Source organism: Copadichromis virginalis, linkage group LG1 (assembly GCF_057382275.1).
Source record: "Copadichromis virginalis isolate Kocher_CV1m ecotype Utaka linkage group LG1, C_Virginalis_male_GT1.1, whole genome shotgun sequence".
NCBI lineage: Eukaryota > Metazoa > Chordata > Actinopteri > Cichliformes > Cichlidae > Copadichromis > Copadichromis virginalis.
In genome coordinates this window covers 33,508,864-33,534,945 of record NC_140618.1, presented here as the reverse complement: position 1 = coordinate 33,534,945, position 26,082 = coordinate 33,508,864, and the positions used below count along the sequence as shown (strand labels likewise).

Here is a 26,082-nt window from a genome sequence, read left to right as displayed (position 1 = left end):
AGTGATCCCATAGGTGTCAGGAGTATCTGAGCAGTTGAGACGCATTTTTTCTAAACACCGGGTCACTGTGGCTTTTAAACCCCAAAACACGCTGCGCCAAAAACTGGTCCACCCCAAGGATCGGGTCCCCCGACACAAACAGAGTAACATAGTGTATGCTGTTAAGTGCCAGGAGAATTGCCAGGATTTATACATCGGGGAAACCAAACAACCTCTGGTGAAGCGGATGACACAACACAGAAGAGCTACCTCGTCAGGCCAGGACTCTGCAGTCTATTTACACCTACAGTCCAGTGGACACTCTTTCAAGGATGAGGATGTTCACATCCTGGACAGGGAGGAACGCTGATTTGAGCGCGGCGTCAAGGAGGCCATTTATGTGAAAAGGGAAAGACCATCTCTGAATCGAGGAGGGGGCCTAAGGGTACATCTTTCGCCATCTTACAATGCTGTGATTGCAGCCATTCCCCAACTCTCTGTGAATGGTACTCATGGCCATTGATCAGTGGTCTTTGATCAGTGGGTTTTGGTCAGTGGTTGTTGATCAATGGTCATGAGAATTTGCATAATTAAGATTAAGGAACTGACCTCCCAGCCCATTGTTCCTCAGTGGGCTGGTTTCAGTCATTATGCGAATGTACTGTTTATAAGATTGGGGAAACCTGCAGTCAGCTGAGACTCAAGAAGTCACTTGGATGAGTGCTGAAACGTTTCTCCCAAATGCTACGTCCAGATGAAAAGAATCAACTTTTGGAGGTTTTCTTTCCTGGATGATTGAAAATGCATCAAGACCTACCATAGGTAAAACAGACACCTTGTCATAATTCTTTCACCATCTTGGTGAAACCAGATGTCACAAGCGAAGCAGGGATCTTTTAGAAAAACTAAGGGAACGTTAGCAACTTATCTTTCTCTAAATATAACTGTAACTCCTAAATTAGGTTTTACTTGTGCTGTACTTGCTTTTAAAGAGAGAGAGAGTGACAGAAAAAGAAGAGCGAGAGAGGGTCCTGTACTGTATAAACAGAACGGAGTGCTGTCAAGTCAAACATGCATTGTTAGCAGAAATGAGACACAGCAGTAAATGATCATCCACTGGGAACAGCAAGCAGGGCAATTACTGTCCACTAGCTCCTACTACAGGTGAAATTCAAATCAACCAACATTAAAGCTGCAAATGAAAAGGTGAAAGTAGAGAAAGAGGGTCAATGGATAAATGACTCAAACACTTTTGTGGATTTATAATTAAGAGATTACTGATAAACTTTTGATTTTTAAGTAATTTGGGGAAAAAATGGAAAGATGTGCCTACGAGTTCTGATTCCTCGGGACATAAGTCATGCAAAATGCAAGAGTATGGGTGGGCAATATAGCCTCCAAATTAAATCACAATGATTCAAGAAAAAACTAGAAAAAATCCTGAACAACATTTAACTGATGTTTGCAGCAACATTTACAAGAGAAATGAAGGACCTTTTCCAACTTTCTTTACCAGAGAGCTAGTGTCCCTGATGACACACTACCTAATTTGAAATGTAAATCTACTGAAACAAGGTGGCAGCAGCAGCATTATAGCAACAGTAGTGACACAGCATAAGTCAAATGTAAGCATAAAAGTACTGTTGTCAATGTTAATTTTAAGTAAAAATATAATATGACTGCTTAACGCTGCAGTTAAAGTAACTTAATGATGCAACTCTTCTGCTTTTGCATTATTGTCACATATTAAAATTGAAAAATATTTTCTATTATGGATGCTGAATTTGGATCAACCTTTTTAACCAACTGCACAATGCATCCTTTCGACCATGAAAGAGCATCAGTAATTGTATTTGAAATTTCACAAACTGCTAGCCAGCTAGGGTCCTCCTTGGCATAGTAAATCTGAGTAAACATGATCTACAGTGAGCTGGAAAGGCATATCTAACCAGAGCCTGAGGAACGAGAAAAGCTCTCGCCACTTTATCTCACTACGGCTGTAGAGCAGAACAGGCAAATACCTGTGGAGTTCATTCAACGGATTGGAAACTTATTAGCAAGGCAGTTGATTATTTCTTTATTATTTATAATGTGGTTAGTGTATATGCTATTATTTAATAATTCATGAAATTTGTGAGTGTGCTCAACAACATTTAAAATATGTGCACACATGATCTGCCTCGCTGCCACAAATACAATCTAATTCTGAGGGAAACATCCCTAATTATTTTAAACATAATCATGTGTAAAGACTTTTCCTTCAGTTTATGCTAACATCATTCAAAGTATTATCCTTCTTACTTAATCCTGAAATATATGTTATCATAGCTGGCAATACTGTTGTGAAATCAGTTTCTTCCACAGGTTACAATCCTTGCTGTAACGTTACTAGACTATTCGACAACCACCCTAACATTTCAATCTGTGTTTTGTGAGCAAATTTTAATGTTAACATTTTAAATTAAAATTATGCCAGTATGTCAGTGTTTTAAAATACCTTTTAATAAAGGAGTCTGTTTAAGTACAGTACATAGGATAATAATTGTGGTTTGGTAATGAATTGGGCATGGAGACTCGTATAATCCTACTGGTACCAACTTCTAAATTTCTGGTATCATGACATCCCTAGAACAAACTCCAGCTGCCTTCTACTTATGTTCTTTAAACACGAAACAGATGAATGATGACCTACAAAGGTATTTTCCGTGCCCTTAAGGTGGAAACTTTTATGAGCAATATTGGAAATGACAGCCAGTTTAATGAAATACATAACAAAAACTACTGGCAACTGGCAACACACCTGAGTTGCCAATTTCAAAATCTTACGTAGTCCCGTTTTCAAGTTTTTGCATTCACAAGATTTTCAGAAAGCATACTCTGACCATGAGGTCAAGATCACTGACATTCAAACTTATCCAAGGTTTTTAGTAGATGCACCTATGGCATCAATTTGAAAATCCTACGTATCTTTGTTCTCGACTTATTACATTCACAAACTTAGATGTCCACTCCACCCGCCTTGTCCATCTGTCCAACGGGGTGATGACAATACCTTTATTTCAGCTCCAGTTGTTGCTAACAGAGTGAAAGTTCCAGCTTAGACAAGTTAACCAAATCAAATTAATGCTACTGTATGATAAACCAATCAAATAACTTACTAGAACTCTCAAACCCTATTCACAGAAAGCTATTTTATAACTCTAACAAGTGATTACAGTTAACTTGCACCTGTTGAGAAAGACAGGCATTACCTGATCCATCAACAGGGATCTCAGCTGGCTGATGTCTAATGAGTTTTTCCCTTAAAGCACCCTAGAGTAGTCTGCAATCCTATACTGTTGTTCTGCTTCATATCTTCTTAATTATGCTTAACTACGCACACTTGCACAGATACAGATTTCCCACTACGCCCTCTTGTGCCACAAGTGAGTTATGTGAATAATGCATGGCAGGTAATTTTAAAACAAAAGTTCACATAAATGTATAGCCCAGCCCTCACCACACCACTCCCTCTAAAATGAAAAAATACAATCCAGGTTTGAGACTTCCTGAACACCTAATTTCACATTAAATATTACAGGATAGCTGAAGATTAAATTCTGTTTGGGGATGACTAGTTGAAAGGTCTAATTATTTTATGCAGCCTTTATAAGTTTTTTAGTTTTCCTTTTTTTGTAGACTACATTGTGCAGCATTTTGCTGTCCATTGCTTAATATCAGTTACAATATGACTGCCGGTTTCCCGAACATTTCAACAGTTTCTCTTCATCTCCAGGATGAACATAAAAAGGATGTTCAAATGCAGAATTCAACATCACTTTAGACTATTTTTTTAACTCTGCTGTCACGGCTCATTGTCAGCTTGAATATCATTAACACCACATGCCACAGTTTACACACGTTCTACCAAAGCTGCCTAACAGGAAAACGTTTCGTTGTTGTTATAGTGCACAGTGTTTATAACAACCACATCATGAGTTGTAAAACTCTTACTAGATAAGAACTGATATGAATTTAGAGATTCAGATTTCCATTATCAAGATCACTTATCGATTAGTGTCCTTATCGATTCTCCTGTCAATTGTCATTGGGTTGAGAGTCACCACCAGCAGCCAACACATCAAAGACATCACATTTGTGGGAAATAACTGTATGCTGTGCGGTCAAATGTTTGTGCATGCTGGAGGCTCTGATTAGTGTTGGGGTCATTACTTAAAAGTCAAAAGATGTATTACTACTCATTATGTTACTTTCACTATTCTCTGTAAAATGACATGAAAAATCATTGTCTCATAATTTACCAGTTAACAATAAAAACCTATAGGCTACAGGCCAACATACCAACACAAACCCCTATTCTAATGAGGACACACTCATGACGTTTCTTTCAGTATTAAGGTATGAACACAAAGTTGACAACACAAAGCAAAAAGATGAAAACTAGCACAGAGAGACTTTAATGCGATCGCCACAGTGATTCTACTTTAGAAACATGAACAGGGAGAAAAATGCTAGAGCCTGACTGCTCATCAATTTGTTGCCTGTTGAAGTTCAGGGTCTGACTGTTGGGCTGGGCTCTACACTCAGCTTTAACATCACACTGGGTTCTTGGCTAGCTTAGCATGCTATCTGTGCAGATAATTGCAAAGAGCTGAAGTTCTTTTAGCAGCACAAGGTTTCTGTCCTGTATGCAGTTTGCACTTTACCATTGTGCTCTCGTCCTTTTGTGTAATAAAAATAAAAGTTATGTCTATATTCATGCTGTAGACTGCACCGCTACTTTCCTCCTCCAGGACACCAACTGAAGTGGAACCAATAAGCAGAATCGATAGGAAAGCAGACTAACAATTCCAAGGAACTGAACTACTGGGAACTCAGTTTCCATCCTTAGCGGTAACATGAGTCATCCAGGGTACACCCAGTGAGAACAAACTTTTCAGTAAAGCAGAAGACACAATTTGCATACTGATAAACCAATAGAAATAAATGATTTTGGCAAAAAGAATTTTACCTGCTGTACATTTTGGATTAAAAACCTAGAACCTTTACTAGAAATCTATTGTTATACAGAATGATTTTGTGCGGCTATCTGACTTTGTGTGGCTCAAGAGTTGGCAGTTCATCTTGTAATTGGAAGGTTGCCGGTTCGAGCCCTGGCTCCGATAGTCTCAGTCGGTCTGTCCTTGGGCAAGACACTTCACCCGTTGCCTAATGGTGGTGGTCAGAGGCCCAGTGGCACCAGTGTCTGGCAGCCTCACCTCTGTCAGTCTGCCCCGGGGCAGCTGTCGCTACAATATAGCTTGACATCACCAGTGTGTGAATGGGTGGATGACTGAATGTAGTGTAAAGGGCTTTGGGGTCCATAGGGACAAAGTAAAGCGCTATACAAATACAGGCCATTTATCTGACTTGCATAAAAATCGAATGGGTGTCATCCTTTCTGTATAACCCAGTTCTTTATGACTAATACATAATTCAGTTGCACTCAGATTCATGCCACAAATCCTAATGCGCCACTAAAACACCAGAAATAAAGGTGAGGCGTTTATGTGTCTCACTTACTGAACATCTCCAACACAAAGAGCTGGTCTCTTAACTGCAGTGGCTTGGGCTGAGACATAGGATTTCACTGTAGCGTGCACAGGCAGGGAGGTGAGAGAGAAAAACATGACAACATATGGCCGCTCTGGGACTGGGCCAGCCCCCGAGATTTTGGATTATCTGGCTTCTTTCCTCTAGTCAGTCACATTTCCCAAATACCAATCAGCAGCATTCAATCCCCAATAACAGATCATCATGAAATCCTGAACAAAGATGTTTGGTGGTTGTTTTCAGCTCAGCTAATGAGACAAGGACAGACTGGGCCAGAGGCTGGGTGTTTGCAGGAATGTGTGTGTGTGTGTGTGTGTGTGTGTTGTTGTCTCACTAGAGAATATTGATCACAGGCCTCCATCCTCACAATAATCACCCTGAGGTAATGCCACAGCTTCTCTTAAAGCAGAGCTGCAATGGTCTCCGAGTGTGTGAGGCACTCAGCATGTGAGAGCAGACATCAGCGTGGAGCTAATCTCTTGCAGTGCTCAGCTCTACAGGTTGAATCCCTCTGACTGGTCACCTGACCTACCGTTTTTAAACAGCTGATATCTACATGTCCATTTGTAGAGCACAAAGATTCCCCAGACTGCTTTTTTCAGTCTGAAAATCAACCCAAGGAGCAAAACCAAAATCTAAATTATTATTGTAAGGATGTAATTATTTTACTGAATATTTTGTTTACTGAGTACATTAGGCTATTCAAAATCAGTCTGACTGTGTGGCAAATCTATGCATTGTAAAAGTGAGTAATTGGGACAAATAGTGTACTTGTTTTCTTTTTTTGTTCTGTCTTTTTGGTGTTTTATTTTTAAGCTGGTATAAGAATAATAATTCAGGAAGAATGATTCAATAATGTTTTAAAGTCTTTCCACTTAATATCAAAGTTTACTTACTGTTAAACCACAAAAGTCAGCTTATGATGACGTATGGCTCTGATAACATTTCCATAAAATCATCAACACAATCAGTCCCTTAAATATTCTTTTGGAGGCATATGCTTTACTCCTTGTCTGTATTGTTAAAATCCGAAAATATGACACTAAATCAGTGCCGGGTTTGTCGAATCAAGAGTTTTAGCAGCAAATCAAGCTCAAAATGATGCAAACGTATGATGGAGACTTGGACTGCATCGTAAAGGAGTACCAAAGCAAAGGAAAAAATATGTATTAAACATGCACTACGACCAAGTATCCTTGTACTGTGAGGATTTTGAAGCAGACTAGCAGAAAGTAGGGCATATTTAAACCATGTTTGCAGCAGGGAGCTCATCGCTCGTGTCTGTCCACCGGGAGCAGACACGCCCAAGCACAAAACATGCGACTCAACAACACACTGCAAGTCGGAACGCTGGAAAGCTCCGCGGAGACAGACACTGTTGCTGCTGCAGCGGCTCCAACCAGCCAGCATCAGCACCTTCGGATATGCAAAACCGCAGTGGTTCATCCCTCATTCACAGCCTCCAGCCTGGTGGGCAGGCTGGCAGCTCGGTCGCTCCCTCCCTCCAACCCTGTGTCCGCCGGGACCTACCTGAAACTGGCCGGGGACTTCACCTGGATGTTGCGGCCAGACGGCGGGGTAGCTTTCCTCTTCTCCCTGTCCGCCATGCTGCCCCTTTCTCATTTCTCCGTTCCGCCGTGCAGCTGCCCGGGAAAGACACCTGAGAGAGGTCCGGCGATAGGATGCTGCCTTCGAAGACTGTGGGAAACATAGTAACTACCTAAAGTGGGGCAAGAATAATCAAAACTGGTAACGCCCAAAGATTTTGATGTATTTGGAAATTATTCGCCCTGTAAAATTATCCAGTTTGTGTTTTCCTTCATTAAATTATATATATATATATATATATATATATATATATATATATATATATATATACTCTATGTAGACTTCTATAGCTGCTCAGCACAACGTTAAAGTGAATGTTGACCAAGGTGCCATGGTCTTATAATTCTGTCCCTCTCGTTTTTAAACAGAGTTACATAGCTGAGATGTAATTTCCTAAAAACATCACCTAAATTTAGAACTTCAGGAGGGTCTTAAGCATTTGCATAAATATTTCTGAAAAACATGTAAGTTGTGTACGTCCAGAAGTTGATCAATTCGATTACCTCATTCTTCACTTGAACAAGTGTCAGATTTACATTTAAGCAGGTTATTTCCAAAACAGAAGACACAAAAATAGACTTCAGACAGTCGATTTCCGTCTTTAGACAGAAGAGAAGAGAAAATTACTGCTATATGACTTATAGGACATTAACTCACTGGGTTCTGTTCTATCTGGATTTAACTCAGACTACACAGTTCAGTTTGCTGTGAGGACTTTTTTTTCATACAGGCATGAGTGGCTACAAAAAAGACTACAAAAATATATGATAATCTGACATGTATTTTTTATATGACAGCGACAGTTTATGTAATTAATAACATGTCATTTCTTTTGACTACAGGGGTTTAACAATTAACCATTCTTCATGACATTCTTCTTGACATTTACGAGTAGACCCTGAAGGCAGCATGAGCCAGCACGTAGAAGAGAGTTTTGAGGAACTGATGAAAAACTAGAGAAATACAGGGGTAGCAAGCCTATTTTAGGAGTTTGCAGATGACCGGATTGATTTGGACTATCATATTATTAAAGATCAGCTTAAATGTTTTACATGCAGCAGTTGTAATTTTTCATGTAACACTGTAAGGTCTACAACTTGTCTTCACAAAGAAAAACATAGCTGACAGTCTTCAAGAGCCAGCAGAGGCTGTCATTGTACACATAAACACTGAAACGCTGCATATCAAAAATAGAAATGCAAGTAGTCTTCTGGAGTATTTTTAAATACATCTATTACAAAACATTTATTACAAAATCAGCCTCAGCCCTGAACGTAATACTTGGTGACACTTTTCCAAATAATACTCATACCAGTCACTAAAAAAGAAGATAAAATTGGCTAGCACAAAAAACATTTTGCCACTAAACATATTGCTTAAGAGGTTGTGATGCTGTGTTTGTCTTCTTCGACGTCATTCTCATCAGTCATCACTGCGAAGTGGCAGCTTTAGAGAAAACACAGTGGTGATTAATAACAATATAAACAATGCACATGTTGTTGTTGTATTTTCCCCTTTATTTTACAGAATAAAGAAGACATCAATTTACCTTTTGGAAAAATGAATTCCGTTCGTCGTGTATGGCCTCCCTGGCAAACTAATTTTTCCTCCTTCACACTGTAAAAAATAAAGAGATATAAACAATAACCAGATGAAAATACATAATAAAACAGGGGGAGGAGAAAAACAAGTTAATTCTAGTTCTGTGTGCTATCTGTTACAAGCTAACAGTAATTTGTTTTAGCACCGATGCTAATGGTAAAAGTCTGAGGGCACGGAACATTGGAATTCTGACCATTGCTAGTACATCAGAAGACTTACACACCACTTTCGCCTCATAAAAATCAGAAACAAGCTGAGTTGGACTGGAGCTCTCTGCCCTTTACCAATCCAGCCACGGGCCCATCCATCTGGCCCATCAAGACTCACTCTCATTTCATCAGTCCATAAAACCTTAGAAAAATCAGTCTTGAGATATTTCTTGGCCCAGTCTTGACGTTTCAGCTTGTGTGTCTTGTTCAGTGGTGGTCATCTTTCAGCCTTTCTTACCTTGGCCATGTCTCTGAGTATTGCACACCTTGTGCTTTTGGGCACTCCAGTGATGTTGCAGCTCTGAAATATGGCCAACCTGGTGGCAAGTGGCATCTTGGCAGCTGCACGCTTGACATTTCTCAGTTCATGGGCAGTTATTTTGCGCCTTGGTTTTTCCACACGCTTCTTGCGACCCTGTTGACTATTTTGAATGAAACGCTTGATTGTTCGATGATCACGCTTCAGAAGCTTTGCAATTTTGAGACTGCTGCATCCCTCTGCAAGATATCTCACTATTTTTGACTTTTCTGAGCCTGTCAAGTCCTTCTTTTGACCCATTTTGCCAAAGGAAAGGATGTTGCCTAATAATTATGCACACCTGATATAGGGTGTTGATGTCATTAGACCACACCCCTTCTCATTACAGAGATGCACATCACCTAATATGCTTAATTGGTAGTAGGCTTTTGAGCCTATACAGCTTGGAGTAAGACAACATGCATGAAGAGGATGATGTGGACAAAATACTCATTTCCCTAATAATTCTGCACTCCCTGTAGTCTAGATTCTGAAAAGCCATCAGGGATGAAGTCTTAAGAGATACAACACTTACAGACTGTAAAGGTTGGTGTTGTTCAGTTCCTGCCAGTCCCTCCAGGTAAAATAATGCAGACAGCCTCTCTCTGGACAGGGAGTGTGTACCTGCTGGGTCAGTCCTGGCCACTGCCTTGACAGCACAAACAGCTTGGACATCACTGCCAAGATCAGATCCCACATCTGCCGAAACTCTAAGAAAAGAAATGAGCTACATGTAGTTCTACTGTTGCTGTCGAGCTCTTTTTGGTCCTAAAACAAAAGACACCACAGATTTTTTTTTTACCTTCATCCTTCTCAGGTCTTCGGCAGCGTATCTCTATAAAGGAATCTCCATTGTTGTCCCCCTGTCTAAACAGAGCAAGTCTGTTTCCACAGCAGAGGAGACACTGCTCCTTTCCCACCCAGTGAGTCGAGTAAAGAGAGCACGTCTTAATGATCAGTCTAAGGGTTACATGTGGCAACCATGAGAGATCAGAAGATTTATGGTTCATGAGGTTTTTGAGTGGAGTAAGAATAAGAAAAAAAAATAGAATTATAAATCAATGAAAACATTGGAAACTGAAGAAATTTACAAAGAAAGTGTAAATGTAAAAGTGTGCCATTATATATATATATATATATATATATATATATATATATATATATATATATAAAAGACACAATACATCTTCTCTGTAGCTTATTGAATGAGCTTTTTGTGGTGCTAGTGGTGTCTGTGAATTTCATTGTACATATTTGAGTCTTTTATATAGACTCTGCCTTGAAAATTGTGAAAACCAACATACAATTGAAAATATACTTATCTTACAGATTGGGCTGGGCAACTCCAGGCCTTAAGTGCTAGTGTCCTGCAGATTTTAGATAACACTGTTGTATTGTTTATAATGTTTGCACTTCGTGCTTATTGTCCCTTGGGGTTTGCCGTAGTGGCAGTGGGGCGGGTTACGGAAGTGGAGGTGTGTTATGTTGTACCGAGCGAGTGGTAAATAAAGAAGATGGAGACTCACGAAGCAGTTTAAGAATATATTATTCATAAGTCAAAGAACAGAATATTACATGGTGTCAGAGTAATTCGAACTAAACGCCCTTTGACACCGCGAAATGGATTCGTCGGGAGTTCCTGCACCACGAATGGACTGGGATTCAGCTACTCTTCCCGATGCCTGGCAAAGGTTTGTGCAACATGTGAAGCTAATGTTTAGCGGCCCGCTAAGTGGCAAGCCCGAGGAGACCCAGTGCAGCTATCTTCTTCTGTGGGTAGGAAAAAGAGGCAGAGACATTTATAACACATGGCAGCTGTCTGATGAAGAAGCTAAAAGGCTGACCACCTATCTTGACAGGTTTGAACAGTACCTCATGCTGAAAACGAACACCGTTTTTGCCAGATACAAATTTAATGAAAGACTCCAAGGCGAAGGAGAGTCATTCGAACACTTTGTGACAGAGTTAATTAAAGCTACTCGTCAAGCAGTGTGGCTATGTTAACTGTGATGAAATGGTCTAAGACAGGATTGTCTTTGCAACCAGTTTCCCACAAGTCAAAGAAAAGCTGCTGAGCCAAGGGTCAGATTTGACTCTAGAAAAAGGCATAGACATTGCACGTTCCTATGAAATCGCACAAAACAGGTACTGCTTTCTGCGCCTTCCCTTTGGGATAATATCACCACAGGACATTTTCCAAAGGAAAATCAATGAGACATATGAAGGGCTCAATGGGGTGGCAGCCATCGTGGATGACATCCTCGTGTTTGGCAAGACAAAGGAGGAACACGACGAGAACCTCCGTGCCATGCTTGAGCACACAAGGGAGCGAGGAGTGCGTCTCGATCCAGAGAAATGTGTCATAGGGGCCACAGAAGTGAGTTACTTTGGACACAAACTCACCCGGGAGGGCATCCAGCCAGACCCAAAGAAACTACAGAAATTCAAGGACATGCCACCTCCTGAGAATAAGAATGAGCTTGAGACAATTCTTGGTATGCCGAACTACCTGTCCAGATTCGCACCACGACTATCAGAAATGAACGCACCGCTGCGTCAGCTGCTCAAGCAAGACTCTGAGTTCGTCTGGGATCAGAATCATGACAGAGTCTTCCAGCAAATAAAGGATCTCATAACCAGGGAACCAGGCCCCATACTGGCATACTACGACACGACCAAGGAGCTATGCCTACAGGTAGATGCATCAAAGTATGGCTTGGGAGCTGTGTTGATGCAGGACGGACATCCAATAGCATATGCTTCAAAGACACTGACCCCGACAGAGGTTAACTATGCACAGATTGAAAAAGAACTCTTTGCAGTGTTGTTTGGATGCAAGCGCTTCCACACCTACATGTACGGCAGAAGAGTTATCGTCGAGTCAGACCACAAGCCGTTGGAGCACATATTGAAGAAGCCAATCTCCATAGCCCCTGCTCATCTGCAGCACATGCTGTTACAGCTGCAGAGATACGACATGTCCAGGAAACCATTGCTCGACCAAGACAGCACGCTGAGCAAAGGCATGGAGGATCAGGTCCACTCAGTGATAAACAGCCTCCCAGTAAGTGACCAAAAGCTCTCAGAGATACAGGCTGCGACAGCATGCGACCCGCAGCTCACCCTTCTGAAGTAAACCGTGCATGATGGCTGGCCTGAGGACAGGAAAAAATGCCCCCATATCCTTTAGGACTTCTGGAATTTCAGAGATGAAATTTCACACTTCCATGGCATCATCTTTAAAGGTGACAAAATCACAGTGCCAACAGCCCTAAGAAACAATATGCTGGAGAGAATCCACACTGGGCACATGGGGATTGAGAGGAGTAAGCAGAGAGCGAGGGACACCCTCTTCTGGCCAGGCATGGGCAAGGACATTGCTGCCACAGTGGAAAACTGTTTCATATGTTAGGAGAGGTGTGCAGCGAACCCTAAAGAACCTCTCATTACACAACAGATTCCTGAGAGACCATGGCAGGCTGTGGCCTCAGACCTCTTCACATGGCGTGGACGAGACTATTTAGTAGTTGTGGACTATTACAGCCACTTCTTTGAGGTCGAAAGGCTATTCTCCACCACCGCAGGGTCCGTCATCAAAAAGCTCAAGGCCATATTCGCCAGACACGGTATACCAGAGAAGCTTATCTCAGATAACGGCCCACAGTACAGCTCTCGAGAGTTCAAGGACTTCGCAGTCACATGGGACTTTGTCCACACAACCTCAAGCCCTTTGTACCCACAAAATAATGGCCTTGCCGAAAGAAAAGTCAAAACGGCCAAAGCAATTCTGGATAAAGCTCATGCTCAGGGAGTAGATCCCTACCTGTCTCTATTGGAGCAAAGGAACACACCAGTCGACGGCTTCAGATCACCCGCGCAGCTCCTCATGAGTCGATGTCTGCGCTCAGTGCTTCCCATCACCGTATACCAGTTGGTACCCAGCGTCGTAAGCCAGACGGTGGTGCAAAAAACACGGATGGAAAGAGAAGAGCACCAGAGGCAATACTACAAATGCAGCGCAGAGGGAGCACATCTGCTTTCAGGATGAGTCCAGAAGTTGGAAACCGGCTGTCATCATCCGACCTGCAGAGACTGCCCGCTCTTTTGTGATCCGCACTGGCGAGGGGCAGACGTCGGCGTAACTGACGACACCTGAGAGGCGCTAAGGCGTGACCAGCACCTTCAGCACCAGCACCCGATCTGATAAGCCAGCCTGATAGTGCAGCTCAACAACAAGCAGAGCCCTTGTCGCCATCTAGAGACACTGCAACACCAACCATGGACACTAGCCCTGCCCTGACCACCAGATCAGGACGAGTGGTCAAACCAAGGGTCATCCTTGACCTGTGATTGTAAAGGGTGTAGGCGGGGTCAAAACACCTGAATCAAATGATAAGTTCATTACCAGGCCTCTGGAGAACTTCAAGACATGTTGAGGAGGTCATTTAGCAGCTGTGTGGGATCAAGGACACATCTAAAACCTGTAGGACACTGTCACTTGAGGCCTGGAGTTGCCTACCCCTGTTATAAAAGGTGACAAACAATTAAATTTTTTCCAAGCTACCTGTGAAAGAAGCCATGTGGAACCTCAGGAAGGACGTACACATGCACTCTGACATCATCCTGCTTGTTCTCACCCCATTTCTGACATACTATGAGGTCATCCTTCAGATAGATGGGGAAGAGGCAAGCTCCATCAGGGTCTCTCTTTGACTCCCTGACTGACTCCCAGTGATTTTCTCCTGGGATGAAGTCTGGTGCTTGGGGGTTCATGGGGCTTCTGACAAGAGTTGGGAGGGTAACCTCAAAGTGCTGCAACAGGGTGAGAATTATGCCTTCCTCCTTTTTGTTACCTACTACCTCTCTGACCAAATCATCATCATCTATGACCAGTTTCTCTAACTCCCTCCGGACTAAGATGCGCAGGGCTGCATTGTGCAGGGTGCCTCTGCACCGCAAGTCCTCCACCCAGATGAACCTTTGTTTCATCAGAGCTCCTTCTTGCATGAGTAGGTCTCTTGAGATTCTCTCAAGCTGCTGCACCAGGTCATGTCTCACAATGGTCTGCAATCACAGAAAGCAGTTAGAAGAGTAAGTTAGGAGAAACTGTGGTAACAGTAGTTTAGTGTAGTTTGTAAATTCTGTGGAAATCTTCAGGCAAAGGGATCAAAAGAGTGTAGCTGCTTGTTTGACCGTGGCCAGTGCTATTTTTTGGTCTTAACCTAACTGCATTCTGATCCATGTATACATTATATTTATTGGTAATTTGTTTGGAATTAAAATTAAAGTGGAAGCGACACTACCAGGAATCTTCACATTAATGCTTGTAAAGGAAACCATTGTACTTCGAAAGGGTAGTGTGTGCATACATAGGTCTGAAAAAAGAAAAACAGCCACTGACCTTGAACATAGAAATGAGGAATGAAGGCTGGATAAACACATGGTCACTTAGTACATCAATATCTTCATACCAAATAATAACCCCAATTCTGTGCAGATATCGCAAGAGGAATTGCAATATGGAGTGGAGGTGCTCTCTGCTCTGTGTTACATGGTTCATTATTAAATCACAGAGTTCTTCAAGTAGAACAATACCTGACATAGAAAATGGATACTTTTTATTACAAAGCAAAAACAACTTCTCCGTGTTACTTAAATAAAGTGCACAGTCATTAACTGGACTTACCATGTTGAGGAATCTGTTCTAGTGTAACAAGGTTTTGGATGGCTTGTTCCACTTCTTCATAACTTTGTGGTAAGATGGTCTCAGAACACAGGAAAGCGCTTTCTGATTGAATGCATTTCAAAATATGACTTCTGAATCTTACAATATCCTGAGTCTTTGTGCAGTCAAGAGTTAGAAGATCCAACACCTGAAGGGAAGGTAAAGGAAAACTGTAAAAGGTTCTGCATCCACAGTAACACCCCACTGGGCCTGTGTGGCATTTAAAATGGTATATTTTAATCATACCAATCATTACCTTCAAACTGTATTCTAAAAGGGAATCAATCTCATCCACTTGATCCATGTAGAGAAATGGGTCTGTATTTTCTTCCAGATTTTTCTTCTGGTACTTTAAAACCATCTTTCTGTTTACCAGCATTATGTTAATCTTCTCATCAATGTCTTTCTTCTTCTCCATTACCTCTTCCAGGTCTCTGCACTGATCACAATGTGTTCCCACAAGCATGACCACTGCATTTGGCACACGTAGCTGTATGTTGTTTAACCAGAACCAAATCTGGTCTTTGAAAGACTCTGGGTCTACAGTGCTATAGCTGATAGAAAATCAGAATCATTATTGTCTTTTTTTTTTTTGCTATTGGTCTCTAAGATGCTGGGTGTCATTGGTACTTACACATAATGTCAGAATGCTGCTGCTCGATAACTGGCATACACAAATATTAATTTCACATTTGTCATATCTTGGCTAACTAGCACTAAACTCAATGTATAGTTTTTGTTCAAGTAAATATCAGTAGGGTGGAAGGTGTTTGGTCATAAAGCACATTAAAAAAAACTGTTTCTTGACTGAAAAAGTAGGGTTTTTTTTTTGAAGCTGTAAGTACAACATTCATAAACTAAGCGACATATGGCAGCCATGTGAATATTGAAAATATCCACTGCTGCTGTCACCTAGATAACTAATACATACACACACACACACACACACACACACACACACATATATATATATATATATATATATATATATATATATATATATATATATATATATATATATATATATATATATATATATATATATATATATGCTAGACCCCTTATGCTAAGCAAGCCTACCGCAGACATGAGCGAGACAGATAAATATGGAGGCATGCACCGCGTCAGGTGTCGAGGAACCAGGGCACCCTGACAAGAAGTGGGCTACTGGAACAAGAAGGCATTGGTGGGCAAGAGACGAAAACAAGGCGTAGTTGGAATGCTACTACGCAAGTAACCCTGGCGGAAGGGGTTACATGAATAGGATGAGGGACCTATGGATTCTTCGATACCCAACATCCACAACTGTTCCAACATTCGAAAGAAGGGACTGCTCTCACAGCTAGAGATTGACGAGGTACAACATAAATGCTACGGCAAGGGGGAGCCAGGATGCCAGGTCAGGGGGGAGATTTCATCACCCCCACCCGAGATTGGGTACCAAGCCCCAAGTGCGATAGGAGAAGGATCGTTGAGATCAAGATAGGATCATGGCCAAGCTTGAAACCTGGACCCCCCCCGTAGCCGGTTACCAAGGGAACAATAAAAATGGCTAACCGAAGGCCGGACAGTCCTGATCCTCAAGGACCGGTCCCCTCCAACTGACACATGGGTCAATACATGAGCATGGGCAAGAATACCAGAGGCGCAAAACACCAGCTACTGGCAGACCAAGCAGTCAGACTGACCAACCTGTGTATGCCACAGGACCACCTCCTGTATGCCAAGAGTGAACGAGACATCGATTCACTCTTGGCATATATATATATATATATATGTTCACACACACACACATATATATATATATATATATATATATATATATATATATATATATATATATATATATATATGTTAACTTCCACAGATTTCCCTTGCTTTCTAAAATAAAGACTGAATATACAATTGCAAAGCATTAAAAAGACTTTCTAGTGAAAGAATTTCTTTTAGAAAGATAACTTTTAGATAGCTGGAAGGGCAACAAAAGAACTATAGTCACATTAGTCATATTATTTGACTATTAGTCATATAATTTAACAAAATAACCATAAAAAAAAGAAACAATAATTGTCTCACCTGGCCAAATTGACAGTGAGGATAACAAGTGCTCTTGGTGTGATAAAGATATGATGTGTCAGATAGTACTCCTCCTGCCCTGCAAAGTCCCAGAGAAGGAAGCGGACTTCATGGGTGTATAGCCGAGTGATATCTATTCCTTCCGTCCGATCCTTCATTGCAACTGCCACAGGCTTCCCTTCCCTAAGGCTGTGGCAGAGTGTGGACTTCCCGGCCATGGAAGAGCCCAGAAACATTGCTTTAACTGTCCAGGTAGTGTGAGCATTGGGGTTCTCCTCCATTTGAAGGAAGTAGCTCTGAATGTCCATGACCCCTCCAGCACAGACTTCCTCTGGTGGACACCTTAGTGGATTACACATGGCCTTGAACTTGGTCAGCTCACAGCTACCTTTCTGGAAAAGCTGGGATGGTAGCTCTGTAAGCTGATTCTTCTCAACCAATAACTCCCTCAGTTTTGGTAGCCCAACTAGTGGTTCGATGTTTTGCAGGCAGTTTTTGGAAAGGTCCAGGTAAGTAAGACTGGTACACTGGTTTATATCTGAAGGAAGCCTTGCCAGGCGATTGGTGCTGAGTTTTAGGAACTTTAAATACCTAAGATGTGGGAAGATTCCTTCTGGAATTGATCTGACATTGTTATGATTCATATAGAGTGTCTGTAAATTTTTCAAGTTGCAGATTTCTTGAGAAAACTCGATTATCTTGTTCCTGGACAGATTAAGCTCTGTGATGTTGGTGTTTTTGGAGATGCCGGTGACACGTTTTAGTTTGTTCCTCTGCAAATCCACACTTGTATACAAAGTAACTGGTGCCAGAAGGTCCTGAGGAAGGTACTTCAGTTTTTGTCCTGATAGATCCCATACCTCCCAACTGGTTGCTGTGTTACAAAAATAGGTTAACAACTAGGCACCGTTTCATAAAGCAATTTTACTGACTTGTGTGGTACAACCCTATAAACCATAGACTAGATGCTGGATCTACCTAAAAGCTTTGCAGCCATCTCCTCCATCTCATATATGGTGTTTTGGCTGTGGGCAGGCAGGCAGGAAAAGGACCCAAAATGCAGACTCCAGGAAATGAAATGTAAACTCCAAAACCAGCTTTATTGCTGAACAAGGAAAAAACGAAATACAGATACAAATTAACTAGGCAGGTTGACGGACCGAACACAGAGTGAGGCATGATGGAGATCACGACAAGAAGCAAAGGAACATGAAGACAAATACAAGTGGGGAAAGGGCAAGAGGAAATACCTGGGAACATGGCTGGCACAAATTACACAGACAGTGCAGAGCCATTGCAGCGGGGGCACGGTGTGAAAAGGGGGGAAAGGAAACAAAACGCTTGGACACTGCTAGCACGGGGCGCCTACAGAAACGCAAAGCAGGAGATGAAGCATCACTGAATATGTTTCCAAACCAACTTCATTCTAAGCCAAAGACTAGAAAATATGGTGAATATGGTGAAATATGGTGGTCTTTCCTTTGGCTTCACCTGCACAAGTGCCGAGGTAGGTCTCCCCTGCAGAATTGGTTTTCCCTTTGTCGGGAGCACGCGCTGGGCTCTCCAAATGACGGACAAACAGTATCCCACATTCTTGATTTTTAGTTCACAAACACTTGTTGTAATAACTAACTACTCCTGACATTTTGGAGATGTTAGCTAGTATACAGTAAAGTTACAGTGGGATACAAATAACATCAGGCTGATCCTGCCACGATTTGTTCCCCCTGTCTAAATCACCGACAAACAATATCCCACAGTTGTTTATGTTTTTGAACCCATTTTGCACAGAGAGACATTTTTTGAAAAATGTATTGATAGCAATGTTGAATATTATTACACAGGAAAAAAACAACTACACGTAAAATAATCACATCGTGACGCCTCTGCCTTTCTAAATAGAGGGACAGTAACTGCGTGTGTATATGTAAGCTGTAAAACCTGACGATAGTCAGATTAACAGTATTTTGTCTCTATCTGCTACTCTGCAATTCATCTCATGTAAACAATAACGTGGTGCACAGCATGACGTGAAAAAAGGCACATACCTTTGACGTTGTGTGACAAACTCTGTATTCCTCGTCCACACGTAAACGCAAAAAAGGAGTTTTAAAAAAATCTCTGTTTTCGGTGATTCGAAACGCCGTTTACGTGTGGACGAAACAGCTGCGTTTTCAAAAATACCTGTGTAGGTGCGGAGGCAGGGGCAGCATTTTTCTTGTAAAACAAAGGGGGGCCTAGCAAAAAAACTTTGGGAACCACTGCACTAGAAGTAGGCTGATTGATCCAAATATTCATCATACATTAAAATATGAAAGCTGAGTTTGTATTGTATTAACTAATTATTGTGATTTAGTGGTCATACAAATTTTTGCAGAATTTGCAAATTAATGATGTTTCATCTCATAAATCATGACACAATGTTCTCTCCTACACAAGCTGCCTTTATAGGGTATTGTAAAGTATCATATAGCACTACCATACATGTATTTTGGCAAGACAGCTTCTTTTTTTCTTTCTAACACAATGACAACAGTAAAAGTGTTTTTGGAACATGAAAATTCTCTGATGCTAGGGAAGTTCCCTTAAAATTGTCTTCACATCTGTTTTCACAGCCACACAATCTCAGCTTTCTCTAGAATACATTATGGGACAACACCTTGAAAAATGTCTCATTTAACAACTGTCACAGACCTAAACAATATTAGCACTAGAAGTAGAATTTAAGTTACCTACCAGCCATTTGACTGTGGAATTCTTCTCATGCAATTGAAGGACGGTTTACTTCTTGAGCGTTTATATCAGGAAGTGAACAGCTCTGACTGTTCCTGCACACTTCCTGATTCTGAGGCAAACAGGTCACTGATGATTAATATCCCTCTCACTCACTTACAAAACCTTACCGTAAATGGACTGATTCTTTCTTGTATAGCGTTTTCTACTCTCCTAAAGTACTCAAAGCGCTCTATACAACACAGCCAGGAATTGAACCACCAACCACCCCACACTGTGCAGTGCGTGTGCAATTATGCTTGTGGATCATACCTTATGCATTTATAACACATTTGAGATTTCTTCCCTATATGTACAACACTAACCAGTGGCATCATATACATATTTTTAAACAGGATTTTTGTTTCAGCTGACAGCATCTATGATGCACAATCCAAAGACAGTGAAAGTTACAGGTCTGTTGCACTTAACTATAGTAACAGAGCTCATAGTGTGTAAAGGAGGTAGCTTTTGAATACAGAGCACATTGAAACATTGTGTGTTTTAAGGTCATATGAGGATTTTAGGAAGGCTGCTAAACAGAGAGGGCTTATTGCTCATTATACAGGCCTATATCTCACACAGCAGAAAAAGGGAAGTTAACTGATAATAGTATGCAACCACCTTAGCTGAGTTGATTAACCCTTTAAGACCTACCATAGAACCAAGTCTGCCAGATCTTATATTATATTTTTACATGCTATAGTGCCATTTTTGGGAGCATTTCAAGTTGCTATACATCAATACAACCATTATAACCCAAATTTTAATAATATGTTTGCATTAAGTGCATAGTAACTACATAAATTGCAAAAAATGCAATAAATTACAAAAAATTTGAAAATTGTTTTTGTTTTTTAACATATATTTAACCCTGAACCCTTATGCTTCAGTCCCACACATTAATACAAATGCCTCTCCTAATGAGGACACAATCTTTATTTAAATTTTTATGTATAAACACAAAAATGACAACACAAAGCAAGGATAAAACCAGGCTAAAGTGCTATAAAGTGATTCCCACAGAGTACTCTAGAAACGTACATTTGTGACCTGGTCTATAGTTCAGGGTCTGACTGCTCAGCTGGTTTAGGCATTCACTCAGTTTTAACATCCTTCTGGGCTCTTGGCTTACATTGTGTTAGTGTAACTTCGTGCATTCGGTCTGTGCAGGTGCTTGTCAAGAGTCGAAGTTGTGTTAGCAGTGTTATACATTTGTTTGTGTCCTGGATGCAGTTTGTGTTTTACTATCTTTAGCATGTAACTAGCACTACAGAAGCAGAAAAAGAGCAAAGAGCAGAAGATAATGGATGGAAATGTAAATATAATATTATTTCATTCCCAAAGATAGCAAGAGTTAGCAGATAGAGAGGACAAAAGACAATGATGTAAGATTGTGTTCAAGGTTAAAGTCTTACATGCCTGATATATGTCTTTGACAATCAGTTAAGGTTAAGGATTGCGTTAAATTCATAGTTTGTGTGAGAATAATGCGTAAGAGTGCAGACTCTAGAATGAGTGTCTTCTCAGTTTTGCAGTTTTATAGAAAAGATTGAAGCAATGGATTGATTTGGTATCTATTTTGGAAGATCTGTCATGGTCCTGGGCCATGTTGGCCCAGTATTCTTAGTTTTTGTATTTTGTTCCCTATTTATGCCTTGGTTCCTAGGTTATTTAGTTAAGATGTTCCTTATTTGGTTACCTCCTGTGTGCCCCTGTGTATCTGTGAGCCCTCGTCTCTCCTTGTGTTTTATTCCATGTTTTCCCCAGCCTGTTATGTCTGTGTTCTCCCCGTGCTCTCTCTCCTCCTGTCTGAACCTCTGTGTACTTCCTGTTTTACTTTGACAGTCTCTCGTCAGTATGTGTCATGTTGTGTTCACTCCTGCCCTGTCTCGTTATGATTATCTGTGTCAGCTGTGTTCCCCGTGTGCTCCCACTTCCCTCGTTAACCCTCTGTGTATTTATGTGCATGTCTCCATCAGGTCAGTGTCGCGTCGTCAATGTCTTCTCCCCGAACCTGTGTGTCTTTCTGTGTTCCCACGGTCTTCTGTTAGTATTCCCAGTTTAGTTCTGTTCCTTTGTGAAACCTGCAATAAAGCAGTGATTTTGAGTTCAGTTCCTGCCTCCGTGAGTTTTGCGTTTGGGTCCTCATCTGCCTCCACACAGCCGGTTCATGACAAGATCAGGTCAATTCACATACTAAATTAGTTTTTCCATTATCATGTGTAAAATTTAAAACAGAATGTTTTGTGACAACAGCCCAAAAAAGCCACAAGCAGATCCACCTCCTGTTGCGTTACTCCATGGCGCTAGTCATAATGCCTCTGCTAACACACTAAGACCTCCACCAAGGATTCCATACTCATCTTATTCTCCCATCTGCCCTTCTGCCCATCGTGACTCTCTTGGAACTGGACAACTCTCCCCCCCCGGTTCATTTCCCAGGATACTCTCACGGACACAGCGACCAGGATTCAACAGACTGTGTTCCTCTCGTGTAGCATTCTTTGGCCTCGTTACCTTCCTCGTTTCTCGGCCATTTGTGAATGTTATAGGTTGGGTCATGTTCTAAGTCTTGAATTTCTGTTTTTGTTCATAAAACCTGTAAACAGTTCTTCTAGTCCATTGAGTCTGCTTTTGGGTCCAACGCTCTCATTTTGACCAGTTCATGACAACTACTTTGCAATTTGTTCATTTGTTCTGTCTCAATAAAGAGTGCCAATCAAAGACAACACTTTAGTATTTAGGATACTTGATTTAAAAAAAAAATCACACAAATCACAGGTTGTATTTTTTACTTTCTCTCTCTCTCTCTCTCTCTCTCTCTCTCTCTCTCTCTCTCTCTCTCTCTCTCTCTCTCTCTCTTTTATTATTATTTTTTATCCACTTTAAATCCCAACTTGTAATGAGACTTGGTAAGAGGACTGCAGTTCACCTTTAGATGGCACCATTGATCTTCACAACATAAACTAGTGGATCTCTGCACACAGAACAGGTTTATACATGTTGGATATATACAGCATGGCAGCATGACTTATTTATCTTATGTTTTTGTTTTTCTTAAAGAAAAAAAATATTTCTGTACTACACTTTCATTGATATGCACAATAATCATGTAGTTATCAAAAATAAAAATATATATTTTTTCAAATGATTCAATAATTACATCATTATTTACAGCATAAACTTTATAAAAAGAAGGCTGTACTTGTCTCTCTCTCTCTCTCTCTCTCTCTCTCTCTCTCTCTCTTTTTTATTTTTTTTTGTATCCACTTTAAATCCCAACTTGTAATGAGAGGACTGCAGTTCACCTTTAGATGGCACCATTGATCTTTACAACATAAACTAGTGGATCTCTGCACACAGAACAGGTTTATACATGTTGGATATATACAGCATGGCAGCATGACTTATTTATCTTATGTTTTTGTTTTTCTTAAAGAAAAGAAAATATTTCTGTACTGCAATTTCATTGATATGCACAATAATCATGTAGTTATCAAAAATAAAATTTTTTTTTTTTCAAATGATTCAATAATTACATCATTATTTACAGCATAAACTTTATAAAAAGAAGGCTGTACTTGTCTCTCTCGCTCTCTATCTCTCTCTCTATATATGTGTGTGTGTGTATGTATGAGTTATTAAAGCTGTTTCAAATCATTTCAAATAATGTATACAGTGTATGAAGAACAAAAAGAGCATATTATAATGACAGCACCAATGAAGTTGAGGGAAGATGATGGCTGAGGGAGTTAAAGTTAGGCCACATGGTATAGAAAAAAGGTGGACAAACAGAGCTAAACATGCAGCTTTGAGGTTTTTGGTACCTCTGCATTAAAGTAGGTGGGGCAGAAATACAGAACTATGACTCTAGATCCCATTCTGCAATCCCATAACCATCCAGGAGAGCTCTTATATGTCAAGTATAGAGATTGCTTAGAGAAAAGATATTTTCTACCTTACAGTAAGACCAAAAGCGAATCTAATTCCATTTCATAAACAAGGTCCCTTGATAATAGTCAAGATTGTTCTCTCTGGGAAAAGCTGCTTGGATAGTTCAGAAATGTGCACTCTTTCTCCTTTGGTCCATCACCCATCTGGCAGGGTTCATGTCCAGCTTTAAAATATTAAGCAGCCAGGGGTCCTGCTGTGCACCTCTAATGAATTCTTCCATGCTCACAGTACCTGTAAAACACAAAAAACAGCAAAACCCGACTCATTTTCTCACCTTTTCACCATTTCCACTCTTGTCCTATCTACATTTGCATTCACTGCAAATTAATTATCATTATTAAAAAATGCTCACCATCCCCATCAGTATCAACAGCTGCTAATATTCGATCAACAACCTCATCGACAGTAAGACAGGAATCACTTGTGTTGTCCTTGGAGATTTTCTTAACCCGATAGATGCTCTGGATAAAAGCAATGATTTTTATAAAATAAGAAAATATATAGTTAGGTCTTAGGAATTTTAGTACACATCGTTATGTAAATAAAACAATAATTAAGGCAATAATAATAATGATAGCAGAAATCAATACAATATTGAACTGAAGATTTGGAAATGAGCAGAATAAGAGACAAAGAAATTCATTTATTAACTGGAAATATTATGGGCATCACATAAATAACAGCATCACCAGAAGCCATTACATTCTTCATCAGAAATAGAAATGTCCAATAGTTAAAATTCATTCTTAAAAAAAATATCTTAAAAATTTTCTTTTTCTCTCTTTCCATTGTCCTTAGCTTCTGAAATACAAAAATACAGTATATGAGATTTATCAGGCTAAACATATAACACAGTTTAATTATCACGTATTTAGAGTTACAGACTACCATAAGTAATTTGAAATGTATATTTGGTAGAGTCACGTTTGGTTAAAAAAAAGGTTTGTTGTCTTTTTTTGTACTTATATTCTCAGCACTTACTCTGTTAGGAAATACAGTGAAATCCCAAGGATACAGTGCTTTTAAAGCATTTGCATACTCTCTAAAGCACTTGACAGTAAAAGCAAATATTAGGAACTTTGCTAGGGAAGTACATATCAAAGACCACAGCTTGTTAAGTATATGTAAACGCTATCATAGACAAAATGTAAAAAATAAATACACTGAGATGCATCATTCTGAACATAAAATTTCTATTTTATAAAAAGAAAATATTTTTCCTTTGGTTCACATTTAGGACTTACATCGATTATTGACCGTAGTTCATTCCTATCCACGTATCCATTTCCATCTTTGTCGTACACCTTGAATGACCAGCGCAGTTTATGCTCCAGGTCTCCCCGGAAAACAAGATTTAGTGCTGCCACAAACTCAAGGAAATCAATTGTATTGTCCTAAAAGAGAGGTTAGATGAGAACATTTTGGTTACTTTATCACATTTCATGATATGACTGTAAGCCAGGCTGTAGCAGGTTTCATTCTCTCACCCCATTTTTATCAAACGCTCGAAACATGTTCTCTGCATAATCAGAAGCTTCTCCTGTAGCTTCCACACCAAAGAAACGCTTAAACTCATGCAGAAAAAGTAATCCACTCGGGCATTCCAAAATAAACTTTTTGTACATATCCTGGATGATTTTAATGTCTATCTGCTCAGTGCTCTCTGTTTGCTGCGTCTGCCCCATGTCTGTCATGTAATTCAGTCCATAGTCCTGAAACCTTTCTGTACAGCTTCCACGACGAGTTGGACAGATTTAAAATGGACGTCTGACACTCTTAGGTGTTTTTTTTATAACCCGCTAGAATCACAGAGCTCTACTTTCTTTATGGGGCAGGTGATTAGTGGCCTTGGGATTACTGTGGTAATACGTTGCTAGGGTTTCCTCTTGCTGAGTTAATTAGGTTTGTAGCTAATTGTGGGCCTAGGCCAAACTCAGAAGAGCAACACCAGTGATATTCCAACATTAACATCAAAGGTGTGTGCATTCAGATTGGCATACAGTACACTGGTGTCTGTAAAAAGAACAAAAATAAATTAGCGAATATTAGTGTAATAGCAATAGATGGGAGTTAAATAGCAAGGGACAAAGGACACATCTTGTCTTTTTTTCATATGTATTAATTTATAAATAAAGAAATGAAAAAAGAAAGTCAAAAGCTTGCACAATTTGGTTCAATGAGGCAAAAACAATGCAACAAGCTGAAATGCAATATTAGCCACAATGGGAAGTTTGAAGCTTGAACTTTGGTCATCTGTACTTCCC

General features: G+C 40.3%; 3 protein-coding genes across 3 annotated transcripts in view; all 3 read right to left on the bottom strand.

Moving 5' to 3' along the window:
- mapk8ip1b (mitogen-activated protein kinase 8 interacting protein 1b) overlaps nucleotides 1-7,281 on the bottom strand; it is a 44,495-nt gene extending 37,214 nt beyond the window's left edge. The window contains exon 1 of the mRNA XM_085460407.1: nucleotides 7,102-7,281. Within this exon, the coding sequence (XP_085316533.1) occupies nucleotides 7,102-7,178 (77 nt within the window). The 5' untranslated portion in view covers nucleotides 7,179-7,281. The remainder of the gene's footprint in view (nucleotides 1-7,101) is intronic.
- Nucleotides 7,282-8,548: 1,267 nt separating this feature from the next.
- Nucleotides 8,549-18,187, bottom strand: LOC146719101 (malignant fibrous histiocytoma-amplified sequence 1). Its single transcript, XM_085460385.1, has 10 exons — nucleotides 18,068-18,187; nucleotides 17,090-17,963; nucleotides 15,270-15,567; nucleotides 14,975-15,161; nucleotides 14,690-14,883; nucleotides 13,853-14,352; nucleotides 10,091-10,248; nucleotides 9,824-9,998; nucleotides 8,729-8,796; nucleotides 8,549-8,625 (listed from the first exon to the last, which is right to left on the bottom strand). The coding sequence occupies exons 1-10, from the start codon at nucleotides 18,093-18,095 to the stop codon at nucleotides 8,609-8,611; spliced, it is 2,499 nt and encodes an 832-aa protein (XP_085316511.1). The 5' UTR covers nucleotides 18,096-18,187; the 3' UTR covers nucleotides 8,549-8,608.
- A 5,693-nt stretch (nucleotides 18,188-23,880) lies between these two features.
- On the bottom strand, nucleotides 23,881-25,512 carry LOC146719100 (guanylyl cyclase-activating protein 2-like). Its single transcript, XM_085453600.1, has 4 exons — nucleotides 25,306-25,512; nucleotides 25,063-25,212; nucleotides 24,171-24,279; nucleotides 23,881-24,049 (listed from the first exon to the last, which is right to left on the bottom strand). Exons 1-4 carry the CDS (start codon nucleotides 25,510-25,512, stop codon nucleotides 23,922-23,924), a joined length of 594 nt encoding a protein of 197 aa, XP_085309726.1. The 3' UTR covers nucleotides 23,881-23,921.
- Between the last annotated feature and the right edge of the window lie 570 nt (nucleotides 25,513-26,082).